Genomic DNA, 26,978 nt, shown 5'->3' on the forward strand with positions numbered 1-26,978 from the left:
GCAAACTTAACACCATCAAATTAGGCCTGAATAAAGACTGGGAGTGGCTGGGTCACTACAAAAATAATTTCCCCTCTGTTGATAGTCACACCGTCTTGTCAGCTGTTGGGAATGGGCCACATCCACCATGATTCCTTGTTAGCACTACAAAAAGTAATTTTCCCTCTGTTGATATTAATCCCTTCTTGTCTACTGTTGGATATGGGCCACATCCATCTTAATTGAAATGGCCTTGTTAGCTCTGACCCCCCCCCCCCGGCTCGGTAAAGGCAACTCCCATCTTTTCATGTTCTGTGTATTTATACCTGCCTACTGTATTTTCCACTCCATGCATCTGAGAAAGTGGGTTATAACCCACGAAAGCTTATGCCCACATACATTTGTTAGTCTCTAAGGTGCCACAAGGACTCCTCATTGTTCTTTTTTTTTGGTCAGTTTGTAACTCTGAGGTTCTACTATTATTGGAAGACTCATCTATATGAATTGAATAATACTGGCTCTGACAAACACTTTCTAGGAACTGCTCTTTTGCATCAGTGGCCATCTCCACAATACGGTGCATAACTGTGTCGTTAGAAAGTGGAATCACATCTAGCCATGATGCTGCTTTCTCTCCTAGCATCACCAGGACGTATACTTTGCAGCTGGAAGCAGTAGTTTCTCACCTGTGTTGTGCGGTTTACCAGCTTTAGCAGTGCACAAAGTCACACAGTAAGAAGCCTCAGTAGTCTTCATGTTAACAGTGCTGTACACTTCAGAAACCTTTTTTTCTCCTGTTAATTCATGATGCTTCCTGTGAAAAAACTCAACGTGTTTGAAATAAGCACCATCATATTTTTAGCTTCTGCTTTTTGCTGGAACCTCTGCTGCCTCCCTCACTGCAGTTTGTGTCGTAGGCTTTTCTCCCTTTGTCACAAAATGAACCATTTCTCATATAAGCTTTTTCTCACTGTAAGCGTGCTGTTGCTCATGGTTTTAGGTTTGTTTTTAAGTACTTGGGGGGGGAACAACACATCAGACATCTGATGTGTGACAGTTGCTAAGAGAGCCCTGCGCGGGACGAGTGTGAAGCCCTACAAAGCCCCGTGTGGCTGCGGCTCCCGCTGTCACCCCATGGTAGCTCTGGCTCAAGCTGTCCCCTTTATCCCCTCCCCTGGGTGTACACGACCTTTCTGCACAACCTCCAGCTGCCTGGGGCTGACAGCCAGAGGTCTAAAAATAAAACCAAACCAAACCACACAGCTTGTGCCTCCCTTTACACATTCCCGTGCCTCCCATAGTTTGAGAATCGCGGCTCTAAACAGATGTGAATGAAAGCAACTGGCCGAGAAAAGCACGAGAAATGTCTCTTGGAATGATTGGCCAGCTTTTCGGCTCCTTCATACTGATCCTCAGCACTTGCAGAATTAAGCCAGTTTGTCTGAATGGTGCTGAATTGATCAGCACTCACTGCAAGCTTTGAAAGCCATTGGAAAGTTGTTCATTTATTAAATCGAGACACCTGTAAAACGTGTTAACTTTGGAAAAGTGTTCTGAGCCGGCAAGTCTTTCACCTCGTGACGCTCATTGCTCAGGATTGGTTGGCAGGGGAGTGCCACCTACTGGTCAGGACTTCGGCCTGTAATGTGCAGGGGGGTTGTTGGTAGGGGATCCCGGGCCCTCCCACTCCACTGGGCTTTGACCCCTGGCTCCCTGGGGTCTGTCAGTGCTCTGACAGCTGGGGATAATAAGACGTTATGGGAGCTGTATGGCTGCAGCAAATGGGGAGACTGGCCGGAGGGCCAGAAGCTCCCCGATGGCCAGACTGTGGCCCCAGCCCCTGCTCCATCCCCCTTCCTCCATTTCCCTGCCACACACTGAGTCCCTCCTCTCCTCCACCCTCCTCCTCTGTAGCTCCCCGACGGCTCCCCCACCTGCTGTACCCCGAGTCCCTCCATTGCCCCCTCCCGTGATCCCCATCGCCCACTGAGTCTTTCCATCTATGTGCGACCAAGTGTCGAATTGATTGAAAGGGAACTTGCATGTTTACTGAGCAGCCCATCAGTGCCCCCTGGATCACATTTGAACCCTGCATCTCCACTTTAAGCTATTTCCATTGACTGGGATGAAAACCTGCCATTCCATTCACCTAACAGTGTGTCAAACACAGGACTACAGCTGTCTTCCCCATTTTCCTTTAGCTCTCTCGTTTTTGTCTGGCTGATATTCTCTTTGTCCACGTGTGCCTGTAACAACTGAACAGTCAAGGAAGGCTCCTTTTTCACAGGTCATTTGTGAGCGTACGCTTCCTCTGTGCCAGGGGTAACAGGGACATGATGCAGCTCACAGAGCTGTTGAGCGCCAACTACAGCTCTCCAGCTCTGCCTCAGCAAGTCTGCTCTGCCTGGCCCAACGCTGCCTCTTCTGGCTGAGTGCTGCTTCTCTGGCTCCAGCCCCGCTTGGCCTTCTGGGCTGCTTCTCCCGTCCTTCTGTTTCTGGCTGCTCCTGCTCTGTCTCCAGCTCAGCTTGAGGTAGTTTCCCAGATTTCGACTGCATTAATATCTCAAAATCACTTAAAAATTAACCTAAAAATGGCCCAATCTATTTTTTAAAACAATTGTTTTTAACACAATGGTCTACATCAAGTAACACATGAAAGCTTTCGTTAGAGACCTAGTACAGTTCTGATTAAAAAATAAAGCTACAAGGCCCAGCAGGAGTTTGTCCACATTAGCAACAAAGCTATGAGATGACAATCAAAATCAAACCCCCAATACTGGTACCAATACCGTATTCAATGTCTGTATTTTGAGTTGAATTCGTTTGTTACTGTTAGTCTCTAAAAGGCAACATTTCCTCCTCCTGCTCTTTGCTGAAACTAGAATGCTTCTAATATTGGCCATAGACAGCAGCAGTGACCAGTGCAATGATAAATTTCTCTGGTGCAAAATGTTCGCAGAATGTTTTGTGTCCTTGCGTCGATGCCTAAAATGAAGCATTTTTCTAAATTCCCCTCTTGCATCTTGTTGCACAATTTTTTTTTCTCAAGTTCATCTGGGAAAACAATATTTCAACTGCAGTGTTGCTAAAAGATACTGACAGCAACAACAGAGCAAATAGGCCAAGTTCACTAAAGACTTCGTCCCCAGCGTCGTCCATGTATTTGAGACCTTCAACACAAACCTGCTCAAACCGGTTGTCCTCAGTATGAGGCCAGTGAACCACTGGCAACACTCCCCACTGCTGCTCTAGCTGTCCAAGGTCTCCAAAAAAAAATGGCAAAAATGGGGTATCAGCAAATCCAGGTCGGGCAGGGCTGAGCGTAGTAGAAGGACTCAGTACTGCAAGCAATTTAGTCACCTGGACGCTTGGTGGCCATCTCTTTTTCACAGACTCCAACCTCAAATCTCAACACCAACTTTTGATATCTTCGACAACGGGAATGGTTGCTGTGTATTTTGAAAGGTCCACACAGTAAACAATTTCATAGAAGCATAGAGTATCAGGGTTGGAAGGGACCTCAGAAGGTCATCTAGTCCAACCACCTGTTCAAAGCAGGACCAATCCCCAACTAAATCACCCCAGAAGGGCTTTGTCAAGCCTGACCTTAAAAACTTCTAAGGAAGAAGATTCCACCACCTCCCTAGGTAATGCATTCCAGTGTTTCACCACCCTCCTAGTGAAAAAGATTTTCCTAATATCCAATCTAAACCTCCCCCACTGCAACTTCAGACCATTACTCCTTGTTCTGTCATCTGCTACCACTGAGAATAGTCTAGAACCATCCTCTATGGAACCCCCTTTCAGGTAGTTGAAAACAGCTATCAAATCCCCTCTCATTCTTCTCTTCTGCAGACTAAAAAACCCAAGTTCCCTCAGCCTCTACTCATAAGTCATGTCTTCCAGTCGCCTAATCATTTTTGTTGCCCTCTGATGGACTCTTTCCATTTTTTCCACATCCTTCTTGTAGTTTGGGACCCAAAACTGGACACAGTACTCCAGATGAGGTCTCACCAAGGTTGAATAGAGGGGAACAATCACATCCCTCGATCTGCTGGCAATGCCCCTACTTATACATCGCAAAATGCCATTGGCCTTCTTGGCAACAAGGGCACACTGTTGACTCATATCCAGCTTCTCATCCACTTTAACTCCTAGGTCCTTGTCTGCAGAGCTGCTGCCGAGCCATTCGGTCCCTAGTCTGTAGCGATGCATGGGATTCTTCCATCCTAAGTGCAGGACTCTGCACTTGTCTTTGTTGAACCTCATCAGATTTCTTTTGGGCCAATCCTCTAATTTGTCTAGGGCACACTGTATCCTATCCCTACCCTCCAGCATATCTACCTCTCCTCCCAGTTTAGTATCACCTGAAAACTTCCTCAGGGTGCAATCCACACCATCCTCCAGATCATTTATGAAGATATTGAACAAATCCGGCCCGAGGACCAACCCTTGGGGCACTGCCAACTAGACATGAAGCCATTGATTACTAACCATTGAGCCTGACAATGTAGCCAGCTTTCTACCCACCTCATAGTCCATTCATCCAGCCCATACTTCTTTCACTTGCTGGCAAGAATACTGTGGGAGACCGTGTCCAAAGCTTTGCTAAAGACAAGGAACAACACATCCACTGCTTTCCCCTCATCCACAGAGCCAGTTATCTCATCATAGAAGGCAATTAGATTAGTCAGGCATGACTTGCCCTTGGTGAATCCATGCTGACTGTTCCTGATCACTTTCCTCTCCTCTAAGTGCTTCAGAATTGATTTCTTGAGGACATGCTCCATGATTTTTCCGGGGACTGAAGTGAGGCTGACTGGCCTGTAGTTCCCCGGATCCTCCTTCTTCCCTTTTTAAAAAATGGGCCCAAAATTAAATTAGCCTTTTTCCAGTCGTCCGGGACTTCCCCTGCTCACCACGATTTTTCAAAGATAATGGCCAATGGCTCTGCAATCACATTCGCCAACTCCTTTAGCACTCTCAGATGCAGCGCATCCGGCCCCATGGACTTGTGCTCATCCAGCTTTTCTAAATAATCCCAAACCACTTCTTTCTCCACAGAGGGCTGGTCACTTTCTCCCCATGCTGTGCTGCACAGTGCAGTAGTCTGGGAGCTGACCTTGTTCGCGAAGACAAAAAAAGCATTGAGTACATTAGCTTTTTCCACATCCTCTGTCACTAGGTTGCCTCCCTCATTCAGTAAGGGGCCCACACTTTCTTTGACTCTCTTCTTGTTGCTAACATACCTGAAGAAACCCTTCTTGTTAATCTTAATATCTCTTGCTAGCTGTAACTCCAGGTGTCATTTGGCCTTCCTGATTTCACTCCTGCATGCCCAAGCAATATTTTTATACTCTTCCCTGGTCATTTGTCCAATTTTCAACTTCTTGTAAGCTTCTTTTTTGTGTTTAAGATCAGCAAGGATTTCACTGTTAAGTCAAGCTAGTCACCTGCCAGATTTACTATTCTTTCTACACATCATGATGGTATTTAGTCCCTATAACCTCAATAAGGATTCTTTAAAATACAGCCAGCTCTTCTGGACTCCTTTCCCCCTCATGTTATTCTCCATGTTAATTCACTTAAAGATGATGTCATAGTTCAACAAAGTAGTTCAGTTCTCAAAAACACATGGTTTCACAACTCTAACCAACAAGCTTGAGTAGAATGTCCTCAAATTCTACAGGAGCTTTCCTGTATTTGCACTTTCCAACTGAAACCTTTGGTTTATCCTCCAGGCCTCCTGAAGGATTGGATGTAGACAAATCAGATAAATTTTGTTCATCGGATCACTTCACATCTGCTAAAGAAGTTTTGCATTGTAGTTGTTTCATTTCTCTTTGGCTATCTGAAAGCAGTTTCTGTTTTTTAAACTGATCAAGAACCCTGTTCACACAGGGTCCAATGGAAAGCCACCTTGTATCAGAAATCTGCAGCATTTTATGATGATCTGGAAGTCACAGAAAGTCCGAATGACAGGATGTGAGGACTGACAGAGGAGGCTGAAAGAGATCAGGTGATGGTCAGAGAGAGGAAACTCATCTCTCCCTGACCGAGCACTGCTCTCTCCATTCCTAAGATATTCGGTGTGAGGAACTTCTCAGAATGTGAACTTCCACAGTTCTGAGCTAAGCCAAAATTGGACACAGCACCCTTGATTAATGAGGAAATAACCTTTCCCCTCTTGTCATGCAGGTTTAAAGTCAATGGCTGCGGGTGATCACATTCTGCAGGTGTACTTGCCCACTTTGTCATGAAGCTCTTTCGTTTTGATTCCATAAATGATAGGGTTGAGCGTGGCAGCAAGGAGGAAATAGAGGTTGGCCAAGATGATGTGAACATGCGGAGCAATGTGCTGACTAAACCGGTGTGTCAGGGAGGAGAAGAGGGAGGGAGTATAAGAAACCAGTATCACACCGATATGGGCTGTGCAGGTGTTGAGGGCTTTCTGGTGGGCTTTCTTGGAGGACATTCTGAGGACAGTCCTGATGATCAGAATGTAGGACAGGGCAATGAGCGTCAGGTCTAACACAATGACTAAAAAAGCTATCACCAACCCGTACGTCCTGTTGACTGTAATGTTGCCACATGACATCTTCACCACAGCCATGTGGTCACAGTACATATGAGGGATAATGCGGTTGGCACAGAATGGCTGCCTGCTCAGGAGCAGGGGCAGGGGCAGAATGAAGAGAACAGCTCTTGCCAAACCCATTAGCCCTAGCTTAGCTATTCGTGCCTTGGTGAGGATGGTGGCGTATCTCAGAGGGTTACATATGGCAATGTAGCGATCAAAGGCCATTGTGACGAGGATGGCTGAGTGCATCACAGAAGCTGCATGAAGAAAGAACATCTGGGTGAGGCAGCCACTCACAGTAATGCCTTTGAAATTGAACCAAAATATACACAGTGCCTTCGGAACAATGGAGGTAGGCATGCTGATGTCTGTAAGCGCCAGCATGCAGATCAGCAGGTACATTGGCTTGTGCAGGGTCTGCTCTTTCCATACAACAAACAAAAGTGTGAAATTTCCTAGCAGGCCGATTATGTAGAACACAGAGAAAGGGATGGAAATCAGGAAGTGGGCAGCTTCCAGACCAGGGATTCCCATTAGGATGAATGTTGATGGGTCAGTAGGGGTGATGTTGAAAGATGCCATGAGGTAGCTGAAGCATCGATCGGGCTCAGAATTGCTCAAGGTGCCTGTGAGAGGAGGGAAGCACAGTGAGGGGGATTACACACTTAATAATAATTAGTACGTAAATACTAGAAAGGGGGGTGAACAGTGAGGTGGCAACATTGATAGATGGCACCAGATTATTACGGTCATAGTCAAGTCCAGAGAATCCTCAGAGGGAGCTAACCAAGTAAGGTGAATGGGCAGCGTGATGGCAGATGAACTTCAATGTCAAAAATTGCAACATGTATGCAATTGGAGGGAAAAGCTTGAACTGCTCAGATGCATTGAAAGGTTCTAATTTAACAGTGTGAACTCAGGACAGCTCTGTGAAACCCTGCTCACAGTGCAAGCACGGAGAGAAACTTAGCAAAACATTGGTATCCAGGAGGAGGGGGATGGGGAATCATGCAGAAAATACAATGCAGTGAGATCAGCCAATTAATATTTCACCCTCCTCTGTGTAGTACTGGGCACCCTTCTCACACAGGATATTTCAGAACGAGAGGGGTTCAGGCACAGGCAATGAGAATTATCAAAGGCCCATGGAAACAGCCGGTATCAAGAGGAGTGCCCCAGGGGTCTGTCCTGGGGCAAGTTTTGTTCAACATCTTTATTCATGATCTGGATGATGGCATGAATTCCACCTTCAGGAAGTTCACGGATGACTATAAAATGAGGGGAGAGGTAAATATGCTGGAGGGTAGGGATAGGGTCGAGAGTAACTGAGACCAATTGTAGGATTGGGCCAAAAGAAATCTGATCAGGTTCAACAAAGACAAGTGCAAAGTCCTGATTGAGGGAGGAAGAATCCCATGAACCGCTACAGGCAGGGGATCGATTGGCTAAGTAGCAGTTCTGCAGAAAAGGTCCTGAGGGTTACAGTGGACGAGAAGCTGGATATGAGTCAACAGTGTGCCCTTCTTGCCAAGAAGGCCAACAACATACTGGGCTGCATTAGTAGGAGCATTGCCAGCAGATTGAATGAAGTGATTATTCCCCTCTATTTGGCTCTGGTGAGGCCACATCTGGATTACTGCACCCAGTTTTGGGGCCCCCCAGTACAGAAAGGATGTGGACAAATTGGAAAGAGTCCAGCAGAAGGCAATGAAAATAATCAGGGGTACGGGGCACATGACTTACAAGGAGAGGCTGAGGGAATGGGGCTTATTTTATCTGCAGAAGAGAAGAGTGAGAGGGTTAGATAGCAGCCTTCAACTACCTGAAAGGGGGTTCGAAAGAGGGTGGAGCTCGGCTGTTCTCAGTGGTGGCAGATGACAGAACAATAAGCAATGGTCTCAAGTTGCAGTGGGGGAGGTTTAGGTTGGATATTAGGAAACACTATTTCACTAGGAGGGTGGTGAAGCACTGGAAAGGGTTACCTAGGGAGGTGGTGGAATCTCCTTCCTTAGAGGTTTTTAAGGCCCAGCTTGACAAAGCCCTGGCTGGGAAGATTTAGTTGGGGTTTGTCCTGTTTGGGACAGGGGATCGGACTAGATGACCTCCTGAGGTCTCTTCTAACCCAAAGCTTCTATGATTCTATGATTCTAACTCTCATACAGAGAAAGGTTTAAAAGACTGTAATTGTTACCTTAGAAAGGTGATGAATAAGAGGGGATATGAATATTATAACATAAAATACTGACTAGTAGAGAGTAGATCGCGAATGTGTTCTCCCTGTCTCATAACACAAGATCAAGAGGACATTCAGTTAATCTGAAACATAGCAAATTCAAATCAGATAAAAAAGGAATGCTTTCTTCACTCAAATCCTACTTAGACTGAGGAACTCATTGCTACAAGAAGTAGTTGAGGCCATGAGCTAAGCAAGAATCAGGAAGGGTTTGGACATTTCCATGGATACTGAGCCGATCCAGGTACAATAGTTACAGCTAAATAAATATTTTGGAAAGCCTATAAACCCACGTGTTTCAAGGCACAAGCCAATCTCTATCTTTTAGGAATTAGGATGACACAATCATGGTGGTCAAGTCACGCCCCCCCATCCACCTACTGCTGGTTTTCTTACACCTTCTGCAGCATGTCCCTGTACACACCCCTGCCTACCCCCACAACACCCACCCCTGCCCACCTGTCCGTGTGCAGACCCCTGCCTGCTCCACGACCCCAACCCTGCCTGCCTGTCCTCATACACCACCTTCCCTGCCCCACAACCCCCAGTGCTGCCAGTCTGTCCAGTAAACCACCCTCCCTGCCCCCACAATGACCAGCACTGACCACCTGTCCATGTACATCCCGCTCACTACCCCCATTAAACCCCAGTGCTCGCCGCTTGTCCATGTAGGCCTCCACCCCGGCAACTTCTAGGCCTGCTAGCCAGTGATACCCTTCAACTGGACCGAAACCAGGTGCCAGACCCCACAGCGACAGCTCACAGAAGTATCTCCTCAGACTAGGCTAAATTCAGTGTTTGCCTGCACTGGGGAAAAGCGGGAGATCATCCTGAACTGCCTTTTGGTGGGCGATGGGAACCTGAGCAGCAGCTCAGCCTGTGCCGGGAAGGAGAGAGTGACAGACCCGGTCGAAAGGAGTGAGGTTGTGGAGGCAGGAGTAGGATTGCTCACAGGAGGAGGGACGGCTGAGATGGGGGAAGGTGTGAATGAATCTGCCACAGTGTGATCCACATTAGGTTACCATCTGCGACACACCCCTGCCACAGGAGGACTCATTACGCCTCTTTGGTCTGTGCATTAGGCAGGATGTCCATATGTTTTTTCACCCAGGTTCAGGACCTTGTGCCACTCTGATCTGGATATTACACGTCCAGCCCCTCCCTCCTTCCCCCCCCACACACAAACTGTGCGTTCCTGGACCTCCCTCAATGACATATCCAACACCACCGGGTTTCCTCTAAGCCAGAAACATGCTTTTCGTTTTACTGCCTTTTGGTGCCTCTCTTCCTCCCCAGAACCAGAAATGCAGGGACAAAGAGAGAGCAGACCCCTCTCCATCTCTGAAACAAATTGTTATCCTGATAGTTTTGAACCTCTAAGCCTGTGAGTCTGAGATTTCAGCAACTCTCCTGTCAGTTCCTCTTTGGTCCAAACAAGCTCACAGGTCCTTAGAGGCCACAGGACGACTCCAGTTGAAGTCACTGGAGTCTCATGGCCGGTGTAAATGAGGGCATTTATTTAAGTCCCTCCATGTGGATTGAGGGTGAAATCTTGGCCATGTTGGGAGTTCTGCCATTGAAGTCAATAGGACCAAGATTTCACCCTTAGTGTTGAACTTCTGGCTCCCAGCTATGAAAATCACGCCTTCTTGTCCTGCTGCAGAGAGCACTATTCTGTCAGGGTGCTGAAAGAGTCTGAATAAAACCCCCAGTTTATGTGGCGTTCTGAAACTGCGTATGAAGGACAGAGATTTCAAAACACAGGCACCCTGATTTTGCTCTCAGGGAGGCCAGTGTCAATCTGGAGTGACTCACTCAAGGCAGAATGTGAGAGCAGAATCTGGCCAGTTTGTGACCTATTCTAGTTGTGAATCCTGGGCTGGATTCACGTGGGCTGGATGAAAGGACTAAAAGGTGGGTAGAAAGTTGGCTAGATTGTTGGGTTCAACAGGTAGTAATGAGTGGCTCCATGTCTCGTTGGCAGCCGGTATCAAGTGGAGTGCCCCAAGGGTCGGTCCTCGGGCCGGTTTTGTTCAATATTTTCATTAATGATCTGGAGGATGGCGTAGATTGTACCCTCAGCAAGTTCATAGATTACACTAAACTGGAAGGAGAGGTACATAAGCTGGAGGGTAGAAATAGGATACAGAGGGCCCTAGACAAATTAGAGGATTGGGCCAAAAGAAATCTGATGAGGTTCAACAAAGACAAGTGCAGAGTCCTGCACTTAGGATGGAAGAATCCCATGCACCCTACAGACTAGGGACCGAATGGCTCAGCAGCAGTTCTGCAGAAAAGGACCTAGGGGTTACAGTGGACGAGAAGCCAGATATGAGTCAACAGTGTGCCATTGTTGCCAAGAAGGCCAATGGCATTTTGGGATGTATAAGTAGGGGCATTGCCAGCAGATCGAGGGACGTGATAGTCCCCCTCTATTCGACAGTGGTGAGGCCTCATCTGGATTACTGTGTCCAGTTTTGGGCCCCACACTACAAGAAGGATTTGGAAAAAAATGGAAAGAGTCCATCAGAGGGCAACAAAAATCATTAGGGGTCTGGAACACATGACTTCTGAGGAGAGGCTGAGGGAACTGGGATTGTTTAGTCTGCGGAAGAGAAGAATGAGGGGGGATTTGTTAGCTGCTTTCAACTACCGAAAACGGGATTCCAAAGAGGAGGGATTATAGACTATTCTCAGTGGTAGCAGATGACAGAACAAGGAGTAATGGTCTCAAGTTGTCATGCGGGAGTTTTAGGTTGGATATTAGGAAAAACTTTTTCACTAGAAGGGTGGTGAAGCACTGGAATGCGTTACCGAGGGAGTTGGTGGAATCTCCTTCCTTAGAAGTTTTTAAGGTCAAGCTTGACAAAGCCCTTGCTGGGATGATTTAGTTGGGGACTGGTCCTGCTTTGAACAGGGGGTTGGACTAGATGACCTCCTGAGGTCCCTTCCAACCCTGATATTTTATGATTATATGATTCAGAGGCTTTGGCTGCATTTCTTAATAAGGCAGTGAAGTTGCTAAACTGGAAAATTTGAGAGAACCAGAGGAAAAATCACACACCTCCCAAAAAATAAATCCACTGAGACAGATAGAAGGACACAGTAAGAGAGAAGGTATTGACCTTAAAAACAAATATTTAGTCTAACCGATTTACAATTATTTTGTAGTGCCAGTTTTACCAGATAAACCTCTTGGTGTTTCTGACAATACTAAACAGTTCAAGCTGCCGTGCTGGTGAATTCCTGCCCAGATGTTTTTTGATGTGAACCCTGGAAACCTTCCTGAGCCCTTAGCACTAGCTTTAATGCAGAAACAGGCAACTCACCAAAATCCCACTGAGGAGAGAGAGGAAATCTCCTTACAGCATCAGGAAGGCAGAGCCCCAAGAATCAGTGTATGAATCTCACGTTTGACACTTGGTGTGCTGGACTGTGACCTTTATGATTCCCCTGTACAGTCCCTATGGACTTTCAGGTTGGCCAGGATTCCCGGACAATTCCCTTGGCTCTGTGAGCAGCAGGAGAAGCAGAAAATAGATCCTGGAGAACTTCAGCCTGAGAGCCTCCCCTGGGAGTGAAGAAATGATTCGCTGATAACAGTGGCTCAGATTGTCAGGGCACAATGAGTCTTGCAGACTTGATAGCGTTGTCCAACACTACTGAAACCCCAGAGAGAAAAGGAAGTGCCAAGCCTTAGATGTATTCATTTCTTGATCAGCATTTCTGTGCCCATCGTCATAGAATCTGGGAATCTTCTTATTCTTTCCCAGCTGACGAGCGCTGTGCTGAACCCCTGAGAACATGACTTGTAAAGGAAAGGCTCTCACACATCCTGTTTCAAACACAGAGTAATAGCCCATCCCATCTGAGAGCCTATCTCTGACAGAGCGCAGCACAGATTGCCCCTGCTTTGTCATAAATCCCCCATAGGGCAATATCGTGCCATGGGCAGGAGCAGCTTCCTGAGCCCCTTCAGTGATCAGCATCTGCCCTGAAGCCTGGGGACTGCTAGACTCACTGCACATGCTGTAATAAGGAGAGGGAGGGTGGAGGGAGAGATTCAGAGGCACAGATGTGAATTAGGTGCCCAATGTCCAGCAACATTCAGTGGGACTCAGGTTGTTAAAGGCACAAAGGCAGTAGGCACCAATTATAGTTTTGGCCTTCACAACATCCTCTGGCATAGAGTTACACAGGGTAGGTCCATCAATGGCTATTGGCAGGGATGATGTCGTCGCCTCTGTTTGCCAGAAGCTGGGAGTGGGCGGCAGGGGACAGATCACTTGTGATGACCTGTTCTCTTCACTCCCTCTGAAGCACCTGGCTTTAGCCACTGTCAGAGGACAAGATACTGGGCTAGATGGACCTTTGGTCTGACCCAGTGTTGTCGTTCTTGCAACTAAAAGGGGACATGATATCACTCTATAAATCTATGACTGGTCTGGAGAAAATGAAACCAGAAATATTGTTTACTCCTTCACATACGACAAGAACTAGGGGGCAACAAATAAAATGAATAGGCAGCAGGTTTAAAACAAACCAAAGGAGGTGTTTCTTCGCACAACACACAGTTAACCTGTGGACCTCTTTGCCAGGGGATGTGGCGAAGGCCAAGACTGTAACAGGGTTCAAAAGAGAGTTAGAGAAGTCCAAGGAGGATAGGTGCATCAATGTCTGTTAGCTAAGTTGATCAGGGACACAGCCTCATGCTCTGGGTGTCCTAGCCTCTGACCGCCAGATGCTGGAACTGGACGACAGAAGATGGATTCCTTGATAATTACCCTGCTCTCTCCTTTCCCTCTGAAGCACCTGGCCACTGTCAGAAGACAGGATGCTGGACTAGATGGACCATTGGCCTGATCCAGTGGGGCCAGTCTTATGTTCTTAGCCGAGTCTCCTTTTCTCTTCTCTGAGTGCTGGACCTCATAGTCGATGGGGCCCACATGCCTCAGTACCTCAAACAGTACCTGCCATCAGACCAATAATTTGATCTGCAAGCTTGGTGGTAACAATAACACGCAATCACCCAGTTTGAACACTCACAGCTGGACTCCTTTGTTTTAGCACTTTCCTTGTACTTTTTGTGCATTTAGCAAATTCTTCCATCAAACACTCACAAAGTCTTGAGGCGATTTCTTAATTGAAGAATGGGTTGGACTATGCTCATCGTCTGGGGTCTTTGCTCTCCATGTTTCTGCAGGCAGGTCTGGAAAGCCTCGAGGCCACTTCCCAGACAGCAGTTCAAAGGGCGAAAACTTGGAGGCTTGAGGCCGTTTCCTGACAGCAAAAAGGAAGCGGGGGAAGAGTTGGTCCCAGTGTTTGGGATCCGAGGCTACAAACTTCTTTGACATTACCATCAAATTCTGTGAATTTGCTCTACCAATCCATCCGTTTGGGGATGGTATTTCGAAGTGCTGAATGTGGTTACCCTCAGTAGAGGGCACAGTTTTTCATGAGTTGTAAAGTCAAGTTAGGTCCTTGATCAGTGAGGATTCCTCGGGGTATTAGCAACTGCAAGAGTGATTTCATAAGCTCATTTCTGTTGGTAGGTGTGTAGCCCCTCTCCCGTTCACTGGCTTCGTCTGCGGTTGTTCAAGATAGCCAAACCTGCCTTGTGAATTTTTACACAACTTTGAGAAACTGGGCCTGAGGCACCTTTCAGGGCTCTGTGTTGTGCTATGTGCCCCCGGCCCAGCCAGTGCTGAGACCTCCGGCTGGAAAGGCAGAGGGTTTATCATGGCAGGAACCAGGAAGTTCACCCCACAAGCCACAGTTGATAGTCTAAGTTCCTGGTAAGCTGCGCGGGTAAATTGCAGCCTACTTAGCACCGTGCAGACACTCAGGGAACCCGCCCAGGGACCAGCGCCCCTCGCCCAGCCCCCACCTAGCCTGGCCCCCAACCTGCCACGGATGGGGTGCCCCTCCTCCAGCCCCAAGTCAGCGAGATTGAAGCCGCCCTGCCCCGCCTGGACCCAGGCCCAACCCGGGCGACCTTCCCCTGGCTCAGACCCAGGCATGGCTGGGGCGGCCCTCCCCTCGGCCAGACATGCTAGGGCTGGGGGAGGGGCACCTATCCTGCAGCCCCAGCCCCAGAGCTTCTGCGGCAGGGCAAGGCTCCTCCTTCACTCCAAAACCCTCATCCCCGGCCCCACCCCAGAGCCTGCACCCCCAGCCGGAGCCCTCACACCCTGCACCCCAACCCTCTGCCCCAGCCCGGAGTGACCTCCCACACTCCAAACCCCTCGGCTCTACTCCCACCACATGAATTTTGTTATCTGCACCTATATGGAGGTGATGTGTCACACAACTAAATTCATTCTACACATGGGTGGGAAAAATTAGAGGGAACACTCTTTGTAGTCCACAACTTGTAGATCCCACAGCTGCTGTTGAAGCACGCTGGACTTTGGGCCACAGGTGCATTGGCAAAGCAGAAGGGGATGGCTTTGGGGTATGTAGTGTGTAGTCAAGGATAAAGAGGGTATGTTGACACCTCATAGTGTTCCTCTCTAGGCGCCTCATAAACTCTATGAATATCCTTTCAAATACAAGATAAACATGGGGGAACAGGATGAGACGGGTTTTAGGTATTCCCCTAGGTCTGGCCAGTGTAGTAGAGTGAGCCTGGTGCAGATCTGAGACCTGGACCCGAGGCTGTGAATCAAAGTCAGGCCATTTATTGAAGCAGTGCATGAACTTGGCAAAGTTGTTTCCAGTGTACTAGGCATTAGATATTTACCTAAATGTATTCCAGCTAGTGCACATTGATCCCAATCTTGTACAAGATAATATGTGTGACAAAATAATGAATAGGGATGTTTTGTCTAAGATATCAGGAACAAGGGGAAGTAACAAACAGGTGTCATGAAACACAAATGATGGTATGTATGTTGTTTATCCCAGTTGTTTCTCTCAGTCTATAAACCATAGAATCATAGGACTGGAAGGGACCTGGAGAGGTCATCTAGTCCAGTCCCCTGCACTCATGGCAGGACCAAGCATTATCTAGACCATTCCTGACAGGTGTTTGTCCAACCTGCTCTTGAAAATCTCCAATCACGGAGGTTCCACAACCTTCCTAGGCAATTAATTCCAGTGCCTAACTACCCTGACAGTTAGGAAGTTTTTCCTAATGGCCAACCTAAACCTCCCTCGCTGCAATTTAAGCCCATTGCTTCTTGTCCTATTCTCACAGGTTAAGAAAAACAATCTTTCTTTCTCCTCATTGTAACCACCTTTTACATACTTGCAAACAGTTATCACGTCCCCTCTCAGTCTTCTTTTCTCCAGACTAGACAAACACAATTTTTTTTCAATCTTCCATCATATGTCATGTTTTCTAACCCTTTCATCAGTTTTGTTCCTGGAATTTCTCCAATTTGTCCACATCTTTCCTGAATACTCCTGTTGAGTCTTATTAGTGCTGAGTAGAGTGGAAGAATTATTTCTTGTGTTGTGCTTACAACACTCCTGCTAATACATCCCAGAATCATCTTTGCTTTATTTGCAACAGTATTACCTTATTGATTCCTATTTAGTTAGTGATCAGTTGCACCCCGCCCCCCCGGGTCCTTTCCTTAGGAGCATTCTAAAAATCTAAAACTTGAATGACGTGCATCTACATTATCCCCAGTCAATGTTTTCTGCTTATCTGATACAAACTGAAAGCTGTTCTGTCTTAAAAGACCTGGCCTCATCTACAGTTATAGCAAAAAACAAAACAAAAAACAACTGTCTCATTCGCTGCCTGTACAATTTCTTTGCAAACCAAATCTGTAGCACTTTTTGAAATTCAGAGCTTGGTAATTAAAATAACTCACCTGTATTTTCTAGAAAGTTTCATCATACTTTGAAAAGAAATCTCAAAATTCATGGAAATTCCCTTTCAATTTAGATTCCTTTCCCACACTGTGCCCTAGAAATGGTAAACCAAGATTAGAAAGTAACTTGTGACTCTCACAAACCTTAGTAAGGTAATCCCGGTTTCTCTCAACGGTACTTTCTGACTTGCCAAAAGCTTCACTGCCACGGATGCGGTTTCTTCGCTCTGCTTGAAGCACTGCCAGTTTTCCCTACAGTTCACAGGAACCTGGAAAATGGCATGCTTCAACAATCTTTCAGAGATTTCCTTACAATTCTGCACACTTTGATACATGGATCATCCACATAGCCTGTTTCAGAGTGGCAGGAACGGTGGGCCAAGCAGAACACAGGGTTTGTTTCAACAGAATATTCAATGCAAGGAGATTTGTTGGAATGGAAAACTAAAAAAGAACTGCAATCAGGCAGATGTGGTTGATTAGACCTATTACTTTTATTCTCTGAGATCTGTAGGACCAGTTTCACTTCTCTCGTCATCTTCAGTCATATCTGTGCTGAGAGAACCCATACGCACTGCATCCAAAGATTGCTGTACTTGCCATGATAAGGTGCAGAGAACCAAGGTAGGTGGTGGCAGGGCCTGATATGGAGGTGTTGTACACTTCAAAAACCACACTTTTTTGGGTTAAAATATAAAGGCGATATATTAAAGACAGAAAGATAGATTTAAAGTTATTATAAGTAATAAGTGAACAGATGAAAGATTACCTGAGAAATAATGTAAAATCACAATCTGAGATCTATAAAGTAGACAGGATTTTAATCAAGCAGAGTGTTACCCTCAGCACAAACAGTTCAACAATCATCCATACTGAGGCCAGGATTTCTCTTTTCCAGCCTGGGACCACCTCCCCAGTCAGTCTTTTCCCTCTAGCAGTGTTTCCAGGTGTTCAGTTATGGGGGGAGTGAAGTAAACTGGAGATGTCACTTCCCCTGTTCATAGCTTCTGACATGTGGAGGGAACATCATTTTCCCAAACAAAGCCCCAGCAGAGCTGGTGGGAAAGTAGTGGGCAAGAAAAATGATTAGGGGTCTAGAACACATGACTTATGAGGAGAGGCTGAGGGAATTGGGATTGTTTAGCCTGCAGAAGAGAAGAATGAGGGGGGATTTGATAGCTGCTTTCAACTACCTGAAAGGGGGTTCCAAAGAGGATGGCTCTAGACTGTTCTCAATGGTAGCAGATGACAGAACGAGGAGTAATGGTCTCAAGTTACAGTGGGGGAGGTTTAGATTGGATATTGGGAAAAACTTTTTCACTAAGAGGGTGGTGAAACACTGGAATGTGTTACCTAGGGAGGTGGTAGAATCTCCTTCCTTAGAGGTTTTTAAGGTCAGGCTTGACAAAGCCCTGGCTGGGATTATTTAACTGGGAATTGGTCCTGCTTCGAGCAGGGGGTTGGACTAGATGCCCTTCTGGGGTCCCTTCCAACCCTGATATTCTATGATTCTATGATTCTATGACCTACAGCACCATGATTTTTGAGTGCTTTTCACTATCTATCTGCTGGTCAGATAAGTGACAGCCTCCCAAGGCTTCTGCAGCTAAGAGGGTCCCTAAGCCTTGTCCCTTATTCGTCTTTCTGCGGAATTGAGTGACCGATCCTGGCTTGGCGCCACTGGAATCGAGAGATGCAAGGTGGGTAAGAAGCACCCACACCTGATCTCCTATCTTTAGTGTACACATATTTTGAAATAGAGCTCTATGCTTTGTTTTCTTTCTTTGGGATTGCGGCTTCAGTTTTGTAACTTCTTTGTGTGTGTAACATCTCTACATTTAAATAAGTAGGCACTAGCAATTTTGTAACCACATGATTAGAATCTAGCTTAATAAATTTTGGTAACCATTTGTGCATAAGCCTGACTTGTTTTCTCTTGTTTACTGTAAAGCAGCAAACACAATTAAAGAACCTCAGCCGTTTTGGCTCTAAAGCCTGGCCATTAGGTGAGAGTACTAAAAGCCTAGCGTTGAGTTGTGCCGCCTCCACGGGGCAAACTCTTGAGGCACCTGTCAGTCAATCCTGGCTGCCCGCTGCGAAGGAGCTCTGAGCTCTAGCAGTTAAAGTCACGGGTGTGGAGAGGCTCTTAGTGCTGCCATTGGGGCACCTGTCAGTCAGTGTTGACTGCCCGCTGCGAAGGAGCTCTGAGCTCTAGCACTTAAAATCACGGGTGGTTAGGACCTTGGGGCATCCGTCAGCCTAGCCCGGGCTGCCCGCCGTGAAGGGACAGTGCGTCGTAGCGGTTAAAGTCATGGATGGTATAAACGGGCATAGCTGGCACCTCACCAAACATCCTTGGCCGTCGGCTAACAACACCCCTGGAACCCCGACCTGGGGTATTCTATCTGCTACCCAAGATCCATAAACCTGGAAATCCTGGATGCCCCATCATCTAAGGCATTGGCACCCTGACAGCAGGATTGTCTGGCTATGTAGACTCCCTTCTCAGGCCCTATGCTACCAGCACTCCCAGCTATCTTTGAGACACCACTGACTTCCTGAGGAAACTACAATCCATCGGTGATCTTCCTGAAAACACCATCCTGGCCACTATGGATGTAGAAGCCCTCTACACCAACATTCCACACAAAGATGGACTACAAGCCGTCAGGAACAATATCCTCGATAATGTCACAGCAAACCTGGTGGCTGAACTTTGTGACTTTTTCCTTACCCATAACTATTTCACATTTGGAGACAATATATACCTTCAAATCAGTAGCACTGCTATGGATACCCACATGGCCCCCCCATAGTATGCCAACATTTTTATGGCTGACTTAGAACAACGCTTCCTCAGCTCTCATCCCCTAATACCCCTACTCTACTTGTGCTATATTGATGACATCTTCATCATCTGGACCCATGGAAAAGAAGCCCTTGAGGAATTCCACCATGATTTCAACAATTTCCATCCCACAATCAACCTCAGCCTGGACAAGTCCACACAAGAAATCCACTTCCTGGACACTACAGTGCTAATAAGCGATGGTCACATAAATAACACCCTATACCGGAAACCTACTGACTGCTATTCCTACCTGCATGCCTCCAGCTTTCACCCAGATCACACCACACGATCCATTGTCTACAGCCAAGCTCTACGATACAACCACATTTGCTCCAACCCCTCAGACAGATACAAACATCTACAAGATCTCTATCAAGCACTCTTACAACTACAGTACCCACCTACTGAAGTGAAGAAACAGATTGATAGAGCCAGAAGAGTACCCAGAAGTCACCTACTACAGGACTGGCCCAACAAAGAAAATAACAGAACACCACTAGCCGTCACCTTCAGCCCCCAACTAAAACCTCTCCAACACATCATCAAGGATCTACAACCTATCCTGAAGGATGACTCATCACTCTCACAGATCTTGGGAGACAGGCTAGTCCTTGCTTACAGACAGCCCCACAACCTGAAGCAAATACTCACCAGCAACCACACACCACACAGCAAAAACACTAACCCGGGAACCTATCCTTGCAACAAAGCCCGTTGCCAACTGTGTCCACATATCTATTCAGGGGACACCACCATAGGGCCTAATCACATCAGCCACACTATCAGAGGCTCGTTCACCTGCACATCTACCAATGTGATATATGCCCTCATGTGCCAGCAATGCCCCTCTGCCATGTACATTGGTCAAACTGGACAGTCTCTATGTAAAAGCATCAATGGACACAAATCAGATGTCAAGAATTGTAACGTTCATAAACCAGTCGGAGAACACTTCAATCCCTCTGGTCACTCGATCTCAGACCTAAAGGTCACAATATTAAAACAAAAAGACTTCAAAAACAGACTCCAAGGAGAGACTGCTGAATTGGAATTAATTTGCAAACTGGATACAATTAACTTAGGACTGAATGGAGACTGGGAGTGGATGGATCATTACACAAAGTAAAACTATTTATGAATTAATGACCATGACAATACCCTTGTTGCTCACACTTCTAAACTTAATCCAGAGACACTCAGGTTTTTCTGCAGTTTCATACCGGAGCTCTGAGTAGTCACACTTCTCTCTTACATACAATGTAACTCCCCCACCTTTTCTGCCCTGCCTGTCCTTCCTGAACAGTTTATATCAATCCATGACAGTACTCCGGTCATATGAGTTATCCCACCAAGTCTCTGTTATTCCAATCACATCCTAATTCCTTGACTGTGCCAGGACTTCCAGTTCTCCCTGCTTGTTTCCCAGGCTTCTTGCATTTGTGTATAGGCACTTAAGATAACTCACTGATTGTCCCTCTTTCTCAGTATGAGGCAGGAGCCCTCCCCACTCGTGTTCTCTGCTCATGCTTCCTCCCAGTATCCCATGTCCCCACTTACCTCAGGGCTTTGGTCTCCAAAAATGAGTTTGGTTGATCAAGGGAATTGCAATAGATTTTGGTTTCTCTGAGGCATTTAGTAGGGGGAAACATTCAGGTGAAAAAATGAACTCTATACAATATCAGTATATGTGACATTATTCATTTGAACTGTGACAGCATAGATCATTGTTGCAACCAAGGTCCTATAGTGGCACAAAATCTTGTACAAAGGAGGTTACGTAAGGTGTCTAAGACAAGGTTACAATTTGCTGGTTATGATTATGCTAACTGTATGCATGTATCATTTTTGTATTTAAAGTTATCAATATTGGCTCTATACTGTTTCTAGTTCAAACCTGTGCTCTGCTTCTGGGTGACACCCTAGACAATTTGGCATCAGTACTGCATAGCCAGCTTGATGGTCCATTAAGGACCACCAGCGATACAACTGACCCATTGAGAAAAGGCAGATACACATGACAAGAGACTATAAAGGGCAGCTGCATCTCCTCTGTCTTGTCTTCAATCCTGCTCCTTATCTTGCTACACTGAAGCTCTGAACAAAGGACTGAATGACTCATCTAAGCTGTGGATGTACTCCAGAGACTTGATTTGAGCCTGCAGTTTATTCTATCACTGCTAAAAGCCTCAACCAAAAACTTTGCCATTACAGTATGTAATTAATTCCTTTAACCAGCTTTAGCTCTCATCTATATGACTTTCTTTTTATGAATAGACGTTTACATTTTAGATTCTAAAGAATTGGCAACAGCATGATTTGTGAGTAAGATCTGACATATATTGACCTGTGTCTCGGGCTTGGGCCTTTGGGATCAGGAGGACTGTTTTCTTTTACTGGGGTATTGGTTTTCATAACGATTCATCCCCATAACAAGTGATGCTGTTGGTGATACTGGGAAACTGGAGTGTCTGAGGGAATTGCTTGTATGACTTCTCTTTAGCCAGTGGGGTAGAACCGAAGTCATAGATTCATAGATTTATACATATTTAGGACAGAAGGGACATTATGATCATCTGGTCTGACCTCCTGCACAACATAGGCCACAGAATTTCACCCACCACTCCTGCAAAAAACCTCACACCTATATCTGTGCTATTGAAGTGCTCAAATCGTAGTTTAAAGACTTCAAGGAGCAGAGAATCCTCCAGCAAGTAACTCGTGCCCCATGCTACAGAGGAAGGCAAAAAACCTCCAGGGCCTCTTCCAATCTGCCCTGGAGGAAAATTCCTTCCCAGCCCCAAATATGGCAATCAGCTAAACCCTGAGCATATGGGCAAGATTCATCAGCCAGAGAGTACAGAAAATTCTTTCCTGGGTAACTCGGATCCCACCCCATCTAATATCCCATCACAGGCCATTGGGCCTATTTACCATAAATATTTAATTACCAAAACCATGTTATCCCATCATACCATCTCCTCCATAAACTTATCGAGTTTAATCTTAAAACCAGATTGATCTTTTGCCCTCACTGCTTTCCTTGGAAGGCTATTCCAAAACTTCACTCCTCTGATGGTTAGAAACCTTTGTCTAATTTCTAGTCTAAATTTCCTGGTGGCCAGTTTATATCCATTTGTTCTTGTGTCCACATTGGTACTGAGCTTAAATAATTCCTCTCCCTCTCCAGTATTTATCCCTCTGATATATTTATAGAAAGCAATCATAGAATCATAGAATATCAGGGTTGGAAGGGACCTCAGGAGGTCATCTAGTCCAACTCCCTGCTCAAAGCAGGACCAATCCCCAATTAAATCATCTCAGCCAGGGCTTTGTCAAGCCTGACCTTAAAAACTTCTAAGGAAGAAGATTCCACCACCTCCCTAGGTAATGCATTCCAGTGTTTCACCACCCTCCTAGTGAAAAAGGTTTTCCTAATATCCAACCTAAACCTCCCCCACTACAACTTGAGACCATTACTCCTTGTCCTGTCCTCTTCTACCACTGAGAATAGTCTAGAACCATCCTCTCTGGAACCCCCTTTCAGGTAGTTGAAAGCAGCTATCAAATCCCCCCTCATTCTTCTCTTCCACAGACTAAACAATCCCAGTTCCCTCAGCCTCTCCTCAGAAGTCATGTGTTCCAGACCCCTAATCATGTTTGTTGCCCTTTGCTGGACTCTCTCTAATTTATCCACATCCTTCTTGTAGTGTGGGGCCCAAAACTGGACACAGTACTCCAGAAGAGGCATCACCAATGTCGAACAGAGGGGGACGATCACGTCCCTCGATCTGCTCGCTATGCTCCTACTTATACATCCCAAAATGCCATTGGCCTTCTTGACAACAGGGGCACACTGCTGACTCATATCCAGCTTCTCGTCCACTGTCACCCCTAGGTCCTTTTCCGCAGAACTGCTGCCTAGCCATTTGGTCTCTAGTCTGTAGCGGTGCATTGGATTCTTCCATCCTAAGTGCAGGACCCTGCACTTATTCTTATTGAACCTCATCAGATTTCTTTTGGCCCAATCCTCCAGTTTGTCTTGGACCCCTACTCATACCTCTGTACTCCTTTCTTCTCTTTCTCCTTTCTTATGCCAAATTGAGGCTGGTCTGTCTGGGTGACGCCAGCTTTCGCAAGAGTAGTTTATACTTGCAAGGGAGAGAAACAATAATTTTCGACTACTGGACATTTCTTTTATGAGGGTAAATATTTTCCCACCTAGGATGTTGGTGTGTGTGCATCTGCAGTACTCCGGTAAACCCACATCTTGAATACTGAGTGGAAATGTGGTCACTCCATCTCAAAAGAGATATATTAGAATTGGAAAAGGTTCAGAAATGGGCAACACAAATGATTCGGGATATGAACGGCTTCCGTAAGAGGAGAGATTAAATAGACTGGGACTTTTCAGATTGGAAAAGAGACGGCTATGGGGAGATATGATTGAAGTCTATAAAATCATGACAGGTGTAGAGAAAGTAGATAAGGAAGTGTTGTTTACTACTTCTCATAACACAAGAACCAGGGCTCAACCTGTGGAACTCCTTGCAAGAGGATGTTGTGAAGTCCAGGACCATAACAGGGTTCAAAAAAGAACTAGTTAGATTCATGGGGGATAGGTCCATCAATGCCTGCTAGCCAGGATAGGCAGGTATGGTGTCCCTAGCCTCTGTTTGCCAGAAGCTGAGAATGAGTAACAGGTGATGGATCACTTGATGACTACCTGCTCTGTTCATTGCCTCTGGGGCACCTGGCACTGTCCACTGTCAGAAGACAGGATACTGGGCTATATTGACCTTTGGTCTGACCAAGTAGGGCCATTTTTATGTTCTTATGTTCCCCAGAGACAACAGCAAGGAAAAGTAACCAACGCCCGGATGGGTGTTGAATAAACATCAACAATCATTGTCTAGCAAGGGAGCTACAATGCAATGACAAACTTGCAGAAGGCCACATCCGGGCAATTGCTCTGTCTTGCATAGTGCAGTGCCCATCAGACATACCTGAACTTTTGTTCTCCAAGCACATGAAGGAAGGGTATAAACCAAAACACAGTAGCCCATGCTTTACCTTTTCTCCTAACCCCCCACCCCACCCTCCCGTGATCTATTCTGCAAGCAACAAAGACACTCCGAAAAATGAAGAATCCAAGAGAGCATCTGGCCAAGGTTTCAAGGGTGAAACTTGTGTACCATGACCTGCAATAGCCAGTGGGTTGAGAAAAACAGCTTAAGGTCGATGTTGTCCAGCCTCATATGGTTGAGAGTTTAGACTGCGTGCTTATCTATTCTTTTCTTTGGTAAGTAACTCTGACTTTTTGCCTGTCACTTATAATCACCTAAAATCTATCTACATGCTACAAGGGGCCACAACAATGGTTCCCTTAACCCACCCAGCAATATTGTTAATCTATCCAACTATACTCTTAGCCCAGCAGAAGAATCTGTCCGATCTCGGGGCCTCTCCTTCTGCCCCTCCACCCCAACAAACATGATACAGTTCTGTGGTGACCTAGAATCCTATTTTTGACATCTCCGACTCAAGGAATATTTCCAACAGTCCTCTGAACAACATACTAATCCACAGAGACCTTCCTACCAACACTACAAAAAGAAGGATTCTGGGTGGACTCCTCCTGAAGGTCAAAACAACAGACTGGACGTCTACATAGAGTGCTTCCGCCGACATGCACGGGCTGAAATTGTGGAAAAGCAACATCACTTGCCCTAGAACCTCAGCCGTGCTGAAAACGATGCCATCCACAGCCTCAGAAACAACTCTGACATCATAATCAAAAAGGTTGACAAAGGAGGTGCTGTTGGTATCATGAATAGTTCGGAATATGAACAAGAGGCTGCTCGGCAGCTCTCCAACACCACTTTCTACAAGCCATTACCCTCTGATCCCACTGAGGGTTACCAAAAGAAACTACACCATCTACACCAATTTGTCTAGGGCCCTCTGTATCCTATCCCTCCCCTCCAGCGTATCTACCACTCCTCCCAGTTTAGTATCATCCGCAAATTTGCTGAGAGTGCAATCCACACCATCCTCCAGGTCATTTATGAAGATATTAAACAAAACCGGCCCCAGGACCGACCCCTGGGGTACTCCACTTGACACCGGCTGCCAACGAGACATGGAGCCATTGATCACTACCCGTTGAGCCCGACAATCTAGTCAGCTTTCTACCCACCTTATAGTCCATTCATCTAGCCCATACTTCTTTAACTTGCTGACAAGAATACTGCGGGAGACCGTGTCAAAAGCTTTGCTAAAGTCAAGAAACAATACATCCACTGCTTTCCCTTCATCCACAGAACCAGTAATCTCATCATAGGAGGCGATTAGATTAGTCAGGCATGACCTTCCTTTGGTGAATCCATGCTGGCTGTTCCTGATCACTTTCCTCTCATGTAAGTGCTTCAGGATTGATTCTTTGAGGACCTGCTCCATGATTTTTCCGGGGACTGAGGTGAGGCTGACAGGCCTGTAGTTCCCAGGATCCTCCTTCTTCCCTTTTTTAAAGATTGGCACTACATTAGACTTTTTTCCAGTCATCCGGGACTTCCCCGGTTCGCCATGAGTTTTCAAAGATAATGGCCAATGGCTCTGCAATCACAGCCGCCAATTCCTTCAGCACTCTCGGATGCAACTTGTCCGGCCCCATGGACTTGTGCATGTCCAGCTTTTCTAAATAGTCCCTAACCACCTCTTTCTCCACAGAGGGCTGGCCATCTATTCCCCATGTTGTGATGCCCAGCGCAGCAGTCTGGGAGCTGACCTTGTTAGTGAAGACAGAGGCAAAAAAAAGCATTGAGTACATTAGCTTTTTCCACAACCTCTGTCACTAGGTTGCCTCCCTCATTCATTAAGGGGCCCACACTTTCCTTGGCTTTCTTCTTGTTTCCAACATACCTGAAGAAACCCTTCTTGTTACTCTTGACATCTCTGGCTAGCTGCAGCTCCAGGTGCGATTTGGCCCTCCTGATTTCATTCCTACATGCCCGAGCAATATTTTTATACTCTTCCCTGGACATATGTCCAACCTTCCACTTCTTGTAAGCTTCTTTTTTATGTTTAAGATCCGCTAGGATTTCACCATTAAGCCAAGCTGGTCGCCTGCCATATTTACTATTCTTTCGACACATCGGGATGGTTTGTCCCTGTAACCTCAACAGGGATTCCTTGAATTTATATTTACTCTGTCTCACAACACATGAAGTAGGGAACATTGAATTCCATTGAAAGTCTGAACATATAACACTGAAAAAATAAATTTGTTTATATAATCCATATTTGGCCTGTGGAACTCCTTACCACATATGTTCCTGAGGCAAAGAGTTTAGGTGAATGGGATTCACAAATGGTTTGGCCATTGAAGGTGGTGCTGGTGGGACCACCATTAGTTAAGGCTGTCTGACACCTTCCATTAGGAAACCTCATTTTCATTTGCTTATAAGTTTTCCAGACTTTGAGCATTTGGACAGAAATTTCAGATGCTGTGTGTCT

General features: G+C 46.2%; 2 protein-coding genes across 2 annotated transcripts in view; one reads left to right on the top strand and one right to left on the bottom strand.

Moving 5' to 3' along the window:
* LOC311515999 (olfactory receptor 52P1-like) overlaps positions 1–26,978 on the top strand; it is a gene marked incomplete at both ends in the record, with an annotated part of 160,942 nt that overhangs the window by 11,591 nt on the left and 122,373 nt on the right. The gene's annotated exons all lie outside the window — the stretch shown is intronic.
* On the bottom strand, positions 6,203–7,645 carry LOC311516039 (olfactory receptor 52K2-like; the record flags this gene model as incomplete). The annotated part of the gene is made up of 2 exons (XM_084619660.1): positions 7,613–7,645; positions 6,203–7,195 (listed from the first exon to the last, which is right to left on the bottom strand). The coding sequence occupies exon 2, from the start codon at positions 7,139–7,141 to the stop codon at positions 6,203–6,205; it is 939 nt and encodes a 312-aa protein (XP_084475786.1). The 5' UTR covers positions 7,142–7,195; positions 7,613–7,645.

The sequence above is a fragment of the Lepidochelys olivacea genome (genome assembly GCF_965140295.1).
Source record: "Lepidochelys olivacea isolate rLepOli2 genome assembly, chromosome: 1".
NCBI classification, from domain to species: Eukaryota; Metazoa; Chordata; order Testudines; family Cheloniidae; genus Lepidochelys; species Lepidochelys olivacea.